Consider the following 13634-nt stretch of genomic DNA (forward strand, 5'->3'; position numbering starts at 1 on the left):
CAATAAAGTTGGGACACTCTCTGTAAAACTGTTGGTAAACACAGTTTCTTTGCAAATGACTGCGTTCTCTTTTAATTTATAGTTTACACAGTGTCCCTACTGTTTTGGATTAGGGATTGTATCAATGTATAAATGCAAAATTTACTCTGATTTAGTGGAAATTTACTGTGGAAACTGTAACGCTGAAACAAACATTTGTATCTGTCATCAATGACTTCTGGACACACAAATACAAAAAGCAAGGCTGTGCAAAAAAAAAAGAAAAAGCATACATTTTGAGTCTGCTTGTAGCCAGTGGGTGATTTGAGTGGGGATATCACCCCCCTTGTTAACCCGCCATCCAACCCCTGGTAGACCAGGAGCAGAGGGGTTGTTTAGTTTTATTCCTGTAACCCTGTAGGGGTGAGGGATAGAGTTAGTGTTTGCCCTTAGTGTTATTTCTCGTAACATGCAGTATGTCTATAGGTTAGACCAACGGCTGCAATCAAAAAATACTTTCTTTACTGATTACTGTTTATTTGATAAAATGTTGAAAATGCTCATTCCAGCTATTTTTTCTGTCATTTTGCACTACACGCTTATAGTTTCAACAAAACTGAACATTTCAACCTTCATGAAGGATTCATGGCAGGACTGTCTTTAGCTGGCTTCAGCTAAGTGCTCCTCAGGGCTTGTCTGAAAGCACGGTCTTAAAACGCAGATTGTCTGCGCTTTCATGATTGTCGTCGTTCTCTGTGTTGTGTTGTGTCTGAAAAGCCTCTCGGTCTAATTATTAGACGTGTGGTTTCATTTCTTCTGCTGCCCTCAAGCGGAGAGATTTAAAAACTACACCTCCTCCCATAATGCACCTCGTCCGTTTAATTCCCATCATCCCTTCCTGCGAGCTCTCTGCACCAGTCAAGATGGCGGACAGACCAGGTAAAATAGCGTGTCATCTGTCACAAATAAATGCAAATGTACTCCGTTATGTATTTTGTTTTTGGTAAACTTTTACGTTTTCGAAGGCGGTTTGTTTGTTTCTGTCAGACAGGCCGTTACTGAGTCACCTGAAGATCTTTGTGTGACCGAAGGCCGCATTTAATCCTTTGAGTCACGTCAAGGACTTTGTGTGTCATTGCTAGTTTTACAGTTAAAATGAATCTACGAGCCGCAGCTGAACAAATCATTGTCATAAGCAGCAATCAGAGACTTTCGATATGTTTTGCAGAGTGAATGAAGCTTTTTAAAACGTTGTCTTTGCATTGCTAAGTTTTGTTATCTCTTAGCGAGCTTGCACTGTAGCTTTAGCTACTTCAGCCGGTTGTCAACTTCAACCGCTGATATCATCGTGTTAATTTGAATCCTAAAACAAATTAGCCTGAAAAAAGTGAAAACACCCAAGACCCTGCTTTGTTTTACGGTGTGTTTTGAACGGAAGGCCAAGAATACGTAGTTGCTGTAAAGCAGCTCCACACCTGATGGATGTGAAATGTGGCCCCACAGTTTAGGTGGAAACTGACAAACTATTTGAGAGACAATATGAGCAGCTGCAACTTCATTTTATAGACTCAATACTTTTGCTTTCTGACATTTCAGAGCTGGAGTTGTTGTTACAGGATGTAGGGCTTCAATTGCTGATTATTTTCAGTATTCATTAGTCTACTGATTTTGGAATAATAGTGTTGTTTAAAAAATCGTGAAGTGTTCAGAGTTCAAGGTGACATCTAAACACTGCCTGTTTAAAAGTCAAATATCTTCAGTAACAATAAGCTAATCGTTGATCGAAGCTGTTAATCAGCTAATCAGTTAAGTGATCAGTCATCTTTAGCTGCACATACTGTTTTATGAGCTGTGGCAAATTAAAAGTGTTAAATGACCCCCCTGCCAAATTCAAAGCACATTACCAGAGCTGCAGCCTGCGTGGCTCATTATGGACAACATGTAATCAAACTGTCTCCCCACCTGTGGCCAGTTCCCATAATCGAGAAGCGACTGATGGATGTGAAACTGGGAGAGCTGGGAACCTGGATTGGAGGTCGAGACTTCAGTCCCAATGGTATCATCTCATCCATCCGCAGGGGTGAGGAAACCTGTTCTAACACTTTGTTTTGGATCCCCAAAAAACCTTTAGACCTTTCGCCATGTTGGCTCACATGCTGTGACAATCAGTGCTGTAGTGTTTTATTCAGCTCACTCACATCTTTCATAATATGAAGATGATGCTGCACAGCACGCCGTTGTTCTGTTGTGGTTTATGCAGTTTTCTTTTTTGCCTCCTTCTCTTCCAGGCCATGATAGATACTACAACAAGTACATCAATGTGAAGAAGGGAGGCATTGGTGGCATAGCTATGCTGCTGGCTGGCTACATTACCATCAGCTACATATGGAGCTACGACCACCTCAGTAAGAAATGCATACACGCCTTGTTTCAATGTTCCACCTTGTCCTGTAAAGTTTTTCAAAGCATAAATGTCCCATCTGATATTTTAGTTACGATCCTTTTCTCCATCTTCTCTTCCAGAACATGATCGCTGGAGGAAGTACCACTAAGCCCCTTCAGCAGCCATCAGACCTTCAGGGGTTGAACTTGAACCTCTTTGTTCTCCCTGCTCTTTCTACTCTCAGCTCTCTGTTGTGTTGAATATGTGACTGTTGTGACCAATAAACAATATAAAGATTTACTGTTGGATATTGTGTGTTTAGTGTAAAATTCAGCTGTTCACTTACAATTCTCAGCTATCAGGTGTGTAGCTAGCTTGCTCTTGTAGTGACATGAAAGAATCAGGCAAATCTCTAACAAGAACATTTATTTGTACACACTGTGCAGAATGAGATGATGTTCAGACTGTTTCCACTGACTGTCCCAAAACAATGAGATGCTTCCTCCTAGCGAAACTCCTGCACCCCCTCACATCGTCTTCAGTAAAATATGAATCATCTGTGTATTGAGATTTAGTCCAGGGCCTCCGCACACAGCTGGTAATGAACAACTTCCAAGATTTAAAATGTTGGCAAAAAACCACAAATGTGTGGTTTAAAAGTCTAAACTGACAGGTGTGATATTGTAGGTGGTGTTTCAAGTAGAATACAAACTATCGCAGGGTGGATTTGAGTTCTGATTAATTCCAGCAGTTTGAGGACAGGCAGCATTAATTTACATTTTCACTGGCATTCATCACTTGTTTTGTTATTATTTTCACTGTCAGACTTACTAGAATTAGCAGAAGAAGCACTGGTCTGGTGTCACTGATGCAGTCAGATGACCAGAGGAAATGTGAATATCCTGAAAGAAGCAGCACCATGTTCCAGCTCTGCACCTCTGCTGGACTCTGGGTGTGATGAGCATTTAAATATTCAGTGTGATGAACAGTACAAACATAGTAGAAAACTGTAGACTAACCCACAAGCCGTTGATCCGCAGCCACACACACTGTGACCTCTTTTCTGTTCCTCCTTATTTTTATGAATCCACAGAGGGAAGAAATTAGAAATCGAAGCTTTGTTTATCTTTCCTACTGCCAGTGTCTGCAGTGACAGGCACACACAGCAGTGGCAGTTAAAGTCTTTGAGCCTGTGGAGCAAAGGGGCTTCCTCTCCTCTGCTGCTGCTCCTCCTCTCATCTCCTCTGCTCACATGGGGCTGAGCTACAGCACTGCTGTGACCTCAAGGACGAAGGCTACTGTCCACTCAGGAAGGCGAGATGGCCTTTAGTACATTTGTTGGCATAGTGGCCCTTCTCACCACACTGCAGACACAGGGAAGACAGAAGAAGGAAGATGTTAATGACTCCTTAAAAAGCTTCTATATCATGAGTTACATTTAGAAACAGCAACGCTGCATGTGTGAAAACAAAATACCCTGTAAAACAGCTGCTTGAATGATCTCATCAAAACTGTTGCTTTAAGGGAACTAATGCCAGCTGTGATATGTAGGACTACAGTGAGGGACTGGTGTCTAAAACAGACTTTGAACACAAGGGCACATTAGCTGTTCAGATGACTTGCCTTGTAGCAGGTGACCTGGTCCAGTGGCCGAGGCCCTCTGTTGCCAGTCATGTTATTTTGCTGAGCAGCAGCCATCGGCACGTGGTTCTGTGGCCGCTGGCCTGGACTGGAGTTGGTCAGCTGGATTAGAGAGAGCGACGAGCGGCCGATGGTGGGCACAGGCTGCAGCAGGAAACAAACAAAGAGAAAGTGTTTATCCTTCAATTTTGAACCACCTGAATGAATGAGAGGGATCCACACATCTTTTATGTCAACAGCTGTGTGTATTTGGGGGTTTGTGTGTATCCTCTTACCTTTGTCTGGTTCTGGGTTTGCTGTGGAAGAGGAGGCTGCTCAGAAGCTCCCATTGGCAATTCAAAACGAGGGCTGCAGAAGAACATTTCACCGTGAAATCTACAGCACTATGAGGCGAAGTCTCCAATTATGTTTATTCTACTGCTGCCTTAATCTTTCAGCTCTTTTACTAGAAGTCATAATTCATGCCATGTAAATAAGGCAGGGAGAGAGTTATCCCTGTTTACAAAACCAAATGCTAAACAAGTCAAACGTGGTGGTTTTTATTCTTGGAATCAAATAAAAAGGATTACATACTGCATAAATTTACAGGATTTTCCTTCTGGACAGAAGCCCACCAGGTAATTCACACAGATCACCCTTCTTGTGTGTCTGTGTCTGCAGTCAGGACCTGAGACGGGGCGATGGAGGAAGATCCGAAGCAGACAGAAGACAGTAAGTTTAGCTGTTAATGTCATTGCTGCTGGAATGTCTACGTCCAGCACAGAGGAGGACTCACCGTGTTTGCAGAAGCCTCGGTCATACCACGGACAGTCTTTGATCTTGGACTCGGGATCAATGTGCAGGAATGGACATTCCTTGTTGCTACACTCACCTGCGAGGGTCAACACAGTGACAAAATGTTAACATTAGATTCCCTGGGCGAGTACAGTCATTGAGATCCTCCGTGTGATTCTACGAAACATCGGGTGCACTAACCAAACTTGGAGTAGAAGTAGCATTCAGGCATCTTGGTCATGTCGTACTCGTGGAGAAACTCGCACTGGTCTCCCTTCTTACACAGCCCTCTGAGCCAGTGCTTACACACCACTGTCTTCTCTCCGCTGATGTGACGGAACGGACACATCCCACCTGTGGAGCAGGAAACAAAAAAAACAAAGATATAATACGGACCATGGCATAATGTTCCTAATTCATACCCACAGAGCAGCCAGTGTCTTGCTGATTGCTGATCTTTTTCCCACAAATAGTGTCTTCAGTTACTTCAAAATGGTCACCTCCTTTTGCTCTTGCTACATAGAGCTTTCCACTAACAAATCACAGGGAAGATAGTTGTTCAGTGACAGTGAGTGTCCCAGACCAATGAGAAACACTATGACTGACCTCTTTCCTGAGACCCACCCATACGAGGAAGCTGCACTGCTGACAGTTCAACTGTGCACTTGCCAAAGAAGTATCTGTTTGTCACGATGTGACAATGTTATTGATCATGATAAAGATGATTGTGGCTGCATTATGGGAAATGTAGGATCCAGTGTTTTTGAAGCTTGACCCATACTGGAGACTAAAAGTCAGGATAATTCCTTCAGATTTGACCGTTCAATCCGTCTCTCCTAAATCATCATCTCTCCTAAATCCCATGTATATATACTGAAATGATTATGTGTGTATATATACAATATATACACACATAATCATTCATGCCAGGTGTTGAGATGTATTGTTGTGATTTTACCTTTAATACAGGCTGCTCTCATGAAGAACTCACACACTGCAGATCCGGACTCTGCGGACACACACATTAATACAACGTTAGCAAAGAAAATACAACCCTAGTAAAGAAATGGGATTGAGCGTCCACAAAGCTAACACGAAGTCACCACCGCTCAGGTGCCGTTAGTGAGCATCAGTTTTACCGTTAGCTCTGACGACACTTCAACGGCTAAGAACCAGGTAGCTTTCAGGCACTTACTGTCCATGCCGGGGAAAGGCAGAGGCTGTGCTCCGAGCTGCTGCTGCACAGCGATTTCCAGGTCAAACTTGATATGATCCACGTTAGCCAGTATGTCCTGCATGGCTGCGTTGGTTTAGTGTCCGACAATCAAACAAATGTAAGTTTCAGTTAGCTAGCTTGAAGTTGAGCTAGTTAGCTGGTAATTTCTTCATCAGCCAGCTAAAGGGGCTAACGAGGCTAGCTAGGCTAACCGATAACCTTATACAAAAAGAATCACCGAGCTCTCTGATGAGAAACCACAACAGCTGCAGCTCTTTGTACCTTTACGGGACTGTTTTAAATACAAGCCTTAAATATTGATCGATCTGTAACTTTTAGTTTGTCCGGAACAGCTCCTTCTTCTCTCTGGATTGACTGGGAGCGCGCACACCGACCTCTGACCCGATCAAATAAGGCAAGACTAAACGATCCCCGAGTGCTTTGGGAGAGTTGCGCCGCATATGGTTATGGTGGCCTTACTTGTGATTTGAATTAACTCCTCATTAATTTCTGGGCTAAATTAAAAATGTCAAAGTAACTTATAATAACAGATTTTTAAGGATAAAACTCAGGACCGTGGCCAGGATTTTAAAAATACATATATATATATAATTTTTTTTTTTCTCAGTATAAATATTTTGTTTTTATATTTGCTTTTTTATTTATATTTTCTTTCTTTTCTACTTCATTCTTGTAAGAGGAAACCTGCAACAAAAACAATTTCCCCTCAGGGATCAATAAAGGAATTCTGATTCTGATAGTTTGTTAGAATAAATGCAAGGAGCCGAGGAGGCATCATTGAGGGAAAAAGAGTTTGTCTGCTCCATTTAATAATTTGCACTCCTATAACTTATGTACATGTTTAGGACTTGATGCTCCTTAATTAACAATTTGCTCTGAACTCAGAACTTTCCTTCATTCCATAACAACCTTAGATTGAGGTGTACGGAACCAGACAGCAATCTTTTTTTAAAGATTTCACTAAAATTTCATGTAAGTGTGCTTAAAACTGAAACTAGTGGTGCCCCACATGCTGTTTGAGTTTAGACACTGTCCTGACTCTTCCAGACCACCAGTTGACCTCAGTGAAGTCCTCCTGGTGCTCTGATGGTCAGTCTGGGTTCAGTTCAGTTTGACTGACTCACCTTCAGGAACTCACTCTCTTTTCCTCACAGAAGAACTCAACAGTGGATGAAAACTGCTCAGTATTTAATAAGACAATAAAACACACAATTACGTGAATAAAGTTAGATCAGAAATGAAGTAACAAGTGAAACAATGTAAGAAATCATTACAATAGAATCATTATGAAATGGTACTTCATCATTTTTATTTTTATAGGCAGCAGTTCTGTGGTTTAAGTGCACGCAGCTTCACATTTTGGCGACTACAGGTAGTAAGTACTCATATGGTTGAACAAGTTCACATGGGACAGTTTTCAGTCATCCACTACTTTGGTGGAGACTAAAATATCCAAACAATTTCTGAATGAACTGCCAGAGGATGAATCTAATGGCTTTGGTGATCCCCTGAAGTTTCCTCGAGTGCCACCATGAGGGTCGCCTTTGTGGTTTTGAGTGAAATGTCTCAACTATTGGATGGACCTGCATGAAATTCATGTTGGCCTCAGGATGAAATGGAACATAGAGATCCCCTAACTTTTTCTCAGGATGCAGTCTCTGCACCAGTTCAGTCAAGTTGAAAGGTCATACATAGTAGCTGTTGTTTCATTCATTATGTTTACTTCAATTAAATGTGACAATTGTGGTTTTATCATTTATCAAGTTGTACTTCTTATACTGTATATGTACACAGTATATGATATAAAATGCGCACATAAAGTAGCAGTCACGCTTTGTGCTTCAGTCTTCAGATTACTTCACGGTAAACCGGGATTGGAAATTAAAAACAAAAGAAACAGTGTCTTGTGACAAGATTAAAGCTGAAACGTGAATGGAAGATTTTAGACCAAATCTGAAGGAGGAAAGAAAACCAAATCTAAAAAAAAAGCACTGCAGCAACACTAAACAAGGAGACAATGACGTCTGCAAATGTATCTTTCAAGAAAAGAAAATCTGTGCCTGTTGTGAATTAATGAGGAAGTATCTGGATTTCAGCAGTGACAGATTTGAGGTGTCCAAAAACAAACACAAAACAACACACCATCAAGACTGCCATAATGTTTGTTACAATCATCAGTCCAGAAGCCATCAGTGTCTGAAGTGGCGCCCTCTACAGCTCAGGAAGGCCAGGCATGGGGAACTGACCGGCGAAAGCCTCGACTTCTGTCCTGATTTCTGCTACTCGCTGCTTGAACTTCTCTCCCTGAGCCAGTGCCTGAACGAACTCCTTCAGAGGGGCCTTGGGATCCAGGCTTGTCTGCACCTCCAAGGTCAGCATGATACCTGCAGGACACAGGAGAGCAGGGACGGCTTTAAGAGCAATGTCATTTATGGAGAATCATGTTTTGAATTTTCTTTTTTTTTCCCCTCGCCATTTTAGTTTGGTGGACGCCTTTATCAACTGCAACACTCACAAGCATAAAGTGCCTGAAATAAAATGATAAATTGTGCTTTTACAGGGTGTTACCTTCGGTCAGCGGCACAAAGACGGTCTTTGATAGATTTTAGGGTGTAGTCTGACTTTATACACCAATAACATTTTACCTCAGCTGAAACACACTCCTCAGAGCATATCTTGGCAATTAAAAAAAAAAAAAAAAAAAAAGGATTACCTCTGTGAATGAACTCAGCCACCTTCCTGAAGTCTTCCTCCACCAAGCCTCTGGAGGTCAGAGCTGGAGAGCCAAACCTGAGACCGCTAGGACGCAAAGCACTCTTATCCCCTAAACAAAAACATGTACGTGGAAAAATGAATAAAGTCACTGTAGAAAAAATAGACAGAGATCACACACACTAGGGGTTACACTGGTATGCAAACAAAGCTGCATGTGCCATTGCTTATCTGTACTAAAACACACACACACACTACCTGGACAGGTGTTCTTATTACAAGCAATGGCGCAGGCTTCCAGAACCTTCTCAGCTCGTCCTCCGTCGGTTCCTTTGCTGCGCAGGTCCAACAGGATCAGGTGGTTATCAGAGCCGCCTTCACAGCAGAGGAAAAAGGGTTTCAGAAGACAAAACAGGGACTATGAAGCATTTAACAGCTGTAAGAATTTCCATTCTTAACATCAACCACGGTTTGTCATCGCTCCTTGTTTTTTAACAGGATGTATTGTTACAAGTATTTTAACTGCTGTCATATGAAACAACATGCAAACAGACTCAATGAGGATGTGTGATTAAAGTTAATGTCAGGGTTATTTTCAAGGCATTCATTAAAGAAAGAAAAGTATTTTATAATTGAACTTGGCATCTTGTAGTTATAATAAAACATTCACAATCTTTATTTTGTAATTATGAGAAACACACTGAATAATTTTGAGGAAAACTAACTAAAGGATCTTTTGATTATCAGTGCTAACACAATTAGTCTGACCACTAGATAATTGTCACAACATGCCGAAAATTAAGCAGCAAATAAAGATAGGTCTAATCAATTATTGTCATAACTTTCTCTGTGGTAAATGCAATTAGCTTGTCTACAGTGGCAACTGACATTACAGACACGTGGTGGCACTGTGACACTTACCAGTGACAATCTTGTAGCCTCGGTCAATAAGGGCACTGGATAGAGATTTGCAGTTAGCGAGAACCTGCATCTGGTAGGCCCTGAACTCTGGTGACATGGCTTGTTTCAGAGCTACAGCAACACCTGCCAGTGGAAAACAACCAAAATAAGGCAGATGCTGAGATAATTGACTGACAGTGGAGAAGAAACTGAGTCCGCAAAGTTAACATGAGATGATGGGATGTACCTGCAATAGCGTGGTTGTGTGGTCCTCCCTGCAGGCCTGGAAACACAGCCTGATTGATCAACGACTCCAAGTTGTACAGAGTCTCCTTCCCCTTGGCATCCACACTCCGCACGCCTGGAGAAGGAAAATAGAAAGACAGAGGGAAGAAAATCAGAAAACTAGTGAAATCACAGAGTACCAATGCAGAAAAAAAATTTAAAAAAGAGTGTCCTACCTTTTCTGTAGAAGATGAGGCCAGCGCGGCAGCCACGCAGCGTCTTGTGTGTGGTTGTGGAAACAATGTCACAGTACTCAAAGGGTGAGGGCACCACTCCAGCAGCCACCAACCCACTGATGTGAGCCATGTCTCCCATCAGATAGGCACCGTTCTCATTAGCAATCTGCTTCATCCGGGCGTAGTCAATGTTGCGGGAATAGCAGCTTGTTCCTAGAGCGGACAGACAAACAGAGGTGAATGTGATGTTTTCAGGTTCTTTGGACATACACGCAAGTCAGCATACACTGTGCGTGTGAGTGTGTGTATATCAAAGGACCTGCGATGATGAGTTTGGGGTGGAACAGCCGAGCGTTTTCTTCCAGTCTGTCGTAGTCAATGTAGCCAGTTTCTGGATTCACCTAAAAAGCAGAAGATAATATCGAAAACATCAAACCAGCTGCATCTGATATACAGAACATGAGCACAACACAGAAATACTTAAAGCCCATTACTGACTGAAACAACCTGAAATCAATTTGAATAAAAACAATATTATTTGGTTTTGTTTTCAATCTTATGTTTCCTGTTTATTTTGTACACAACTTCATGGATAGTCTCTATTAAAATCTATTTTCTTCATCTACTGCATCTATCCAGTAGCTATCTTCTTACTCATTACTGTTTGAACACTCATCTGGAATCCAATTACAATAAGGTAATGAAGCATGACCACAAAAGGTCCATTAATTTTCATCTCCCCAAGGTGTAATCTGACCACCACCATCCAGCCACTGCATTTACATTCACCACTTTATATTTTTAAGAAAGGTGTTTGGATGATTACATTTTATTTTATTTCAACATATCAGACATATTGTTCACAACCTGCAAAATGCTCTTAACTAAGACATTTTGCAGACATGTTAATACTGAAGAATGTTCATATTGACTTAATCTGCAAAATGTTAACTCTCAACAGATCTTTTTGCTCCAGAACATGTACACATGGCAACGAAAGCATGAAAAAGGAAAGGTTATGTTTAGGCAACTTAAAATAGTCGAGGAAACATCAGACGATTGTGGTTGAAATGTAGAAGTCTAAACTCTGACCTCTAGTCTGAGACATAGCCTGAGCCCAGGACTCTGGTGGTCAAATGCATGTGATTGTTTGCTACCTTATACGGCATGGACTCAAAGAAGATGGATGTTGCAGAGATTTTCTTCTTCTCTGTCATGAATCCGTGTGTCAGGTGACCTCCGTCAGGAAGGTCCAGTCCCATGATCCTGCCATGGGGCTCCACGATGGCCGTGTACACAGCAAAGTTAGCAGGTGAACCTTGAAAAGAAGCATAAAAACAGAGGAAACAAAGTTAGACAGAGGAATGAGGAAGAAGAGGGACAACATGATGAGAGGAAATGGAAAAAGCAAGAGTACAAAAGAAGAGTTTGAGGAGTGAAAAGTGAAAATATTGATCACATCAGTCAGGCTCTAGACTAAAGAAAACATTAAGAGGATTTTAAGATGTTGAATCTCTATTCATTACCTGAGTAAGGCTGCACGTTGACGCCCCATTTGTCTGAGTCCAGACAATAGGTCTCCAGTGCCCTCTTCTGACAGAGTCTCTCCAGCTCATCAACACACTCCGTACCACCGTAGTACCTGAGGACATGGATCATACTGATGACTACTGCTGTAAAGATGTTAATAGATAAATAAAATAAAGCAGAATGCATCACGTACAGCATGTTCTCAGACATTTTCAGAAACAAACTTGATTAATTATTGTACCTCTGACCGGGATATCCCTCAGAGTATTTGTTGTTCATACAGGAGCCCAGAGCTTCAAGAACAGCTCTGCTGGCAAAGTTCTCCGACGCTATGAGCTCCAGACCATACGTCTGTCTGTGCTTCTCGTTTTTTATGATGGTAAACACCTGAAACACAATGAAATAATCTTCAGCCGCAACTCTATGAACTACAGTGTCATCACCAACCTCGTGCACAAAATAACCAAAAATAACTGTCCTTTAAGAATTTTTTAGAGGGTTGTTGGTACTGCTGATCCCACTGAAACACCACATCAGTCTCCAGAACATGGATAAAATTAAGACCCTGTTTGCAAAATCCCACGAATACAAACCTCAGAGTCGCTGACGGACAGAGGCTCCAGCATCATCTTGTTGTGCGAATCCCATGTTTCTTTGCTTACACTGTGGTCATTTGTTAAAGACATGATCGCTGTTTCTCTGGTCAGGCAAAGTGGAAATCTACAGAGGAAGATGAATCAGAAAGAAAGAAAACCATAAAAACAATATCCGAGTGAGCGCTGCAGACAAACTAGCTTGTGCCATACAGATGCATGATGACAGATGTGTTGTTCTTTAAGTCCTAAGCCTCACACAGTGGAGGAGTCCTGCAGCACCACCTGTGCTGTCTGCAGCAGTGTTGCAACTCTCAACTATGGCGTGACATGGTCTTAGAAGTTGAACTTTGAACCAGACTGATAAGAGGTGGAAACTCATAACGCATGTTATTAGGCAATTCACGTAACACATTCACAACTCCGTGAAGCTTACAGCTGTGTTTACACTTGTCAAATCTTTACGAGGCCGCTCTGCCCCGTCTGCAAAGTCAGAAGTCACCGCAGGTCAGTCACGCATCTGTCAGTGCTGCTCAACAGCTCGCCGCGCCGAGCGCATGACTTTGATTAACCTACTCATAACCTGCTGTGGACGACTGACCCAGAAAGTTAGACGCAATGGAGGAAAACAACGATTGCAAAGGTGGAAACGTTCGATAAACCTTTACAGAGGTGAGCTTAGGAAAATTGACCGTACAAGAAGCGTTAAAATTATCCACGTGTAAACAATCAGCACAACTAAAACCTTACCTAGCTTTCTACTTTTGACAGGAAGTTGCAAGCTGGTAAACCGCTAGCATAAATAGCAAATTTGTGCTTACAACACCGCGGGAAAACAAAGAAGTGGCAAATAATTTAAACTGTTAGTTTAAAGTTAGTAGATACTTTCCTCTTGACAAGTTGTGAAAACACAGACATTAGCTTCCATTGCATTCAAGTTTCCTTGCTCCCATTAAACATGAACTAATTATTTAACTCACCACTCGACACGAGACTCTGTCCACCACTGTCAGTACTGAGACTGGACTGAAATCAGACCACGGCGAATAAAAAAAAAAAGCCTTTCTACGAAGGATAAAGTCCGCCAAACTTTCCACCAATCAAATCACTTTATTTTCTTCTTCTTCTGCGGCCTTTTGAGTGTGTTAAACAGCATGATCGGTGCATTACCGCCACACTCTGCTCAGCGTGTGGACCAGGTAAGAAGGTATTATTAGACGAAAAAAATACTCCACTGTAACAGGTGCTCAGTCTTTTTTTTTTTTTTTGCTCCATTACTACCTTCATGACCAGAGCCCACTCTCTCTTTTTCTTCATGACCCTGTAGTGACTTTGATACACAGGTAATATGATTTGTAACCTTATCAGAGTACCAGGGGGCACCATTTTTGGTAACGTCTATCAAAAGTATGATAAAGCTGAAT

General features: G+C 41.8%; 3 protein-coding genes across 3 annotated transcripts; 1 reads left to right on the top strand and 2 right to left on the bottom strand.

The window, feature by feature from the left end:
• The first annotated feature begins 843 nt into the window (after positions 1 to 843).
• atp5mf (ATP synthase membrane subunit f) lies at positions 844 to 2662 on the top strand. The gene is made up of 4 exons (XM_076752413.1): positions 844 to 918; positions 1952 to 2059; positions 2268 to 2384; positions 2503 to 2662. Exons 1-4 carry the CDS (start codon positions 903 to 905, stop codon positions 2529 to 2531), a joined length of 270 nt encoding a protein of 89 aa, XP_076608528.1. The 5' UTR covers positions 844 to 902; the 3' UTR covers positions 2532 to 2662.
• Positions 2663 to 2773: 111 nt separating this feature from the next.
• On the bottom strand, positions 2774 to 6410 carry cpsf4 (cleavage and polyadenylation specific factor 4). The gene is made up of 8 exons (XM_076751505.1): positions 5973 to 6410; positions 5736 to 5786; positions 4979 to 5131; positions 4779 to 4874; positions 4577 to 4670; positions 4279 to 4351; positions 3986 to 4147; positions 2774 to 3726 (listed from the first exon to the last, which is right to left on the bottom strand). The coding sequence occupies exons 1-8, from the start codon at positions 6073 to 6075 to the stop codon at positions 3658 to 3660; spliced, it is 801 nt and encodes a 266-aa protein (XP_076607620.1). The 5' UTR covers positions 6076 to 6410; the 3' UTR covers positions 2774 to 3657.
• An 892-nt stretch (positions 6411 to 7302) lies between these two features.
• On the bottom strand, positions 7303 to 13264 carry shmt1 (serine hydroxymethyltransferase 1 (soluble)). Its single transcript, XM_076752677.1, has 12 exons — positions 13191 to 13264; positions 12211 to 12337; positions 11859 to 12004; positions 11614 to 11729; positions 11245 to 11405; positions 10407 to 10488; positions 10088 to 10300; positions 9874 to 9987; positions 9648 to 9770; positions 8985 to 9101; positions 8728 to 8838; positions 7303 to 8398 (listed from the first exon to the last, which is right to left on the bottom strand). The coding sequence occupies exons 2-12, from the start codon at positions 12301 to 12303 to the stop codon at positions 8226 to 8228; spliced, it is 1449 nt and encodes a 482-aa protein (XP_076608792.1). The 5' UTR covers positions 12304 to 12337; positions 13191 to 13264; the 3' UTR covers positions 7303 to 8225.
• Positions 13265 to 13634: the final 370 nt, after the last annotated feature.

The sequence above is a fragment of the Chaetodon auriga genome, chromosome 16 (assembly GCF_051107435.1).
Source record: "Chaetodon auriga isolate fChaAug3 chromosome 16, fChaAug3.hap1, whole genome shotgun sequence".
Classification (NCBI taxonomy): domain Eukaryota; kingdom Metazoa; phylum Chordata; class Actinopteri; order Chaetodontiformes; family Chaetodontidae; genus Chaetodon; species Chaetodon auriga.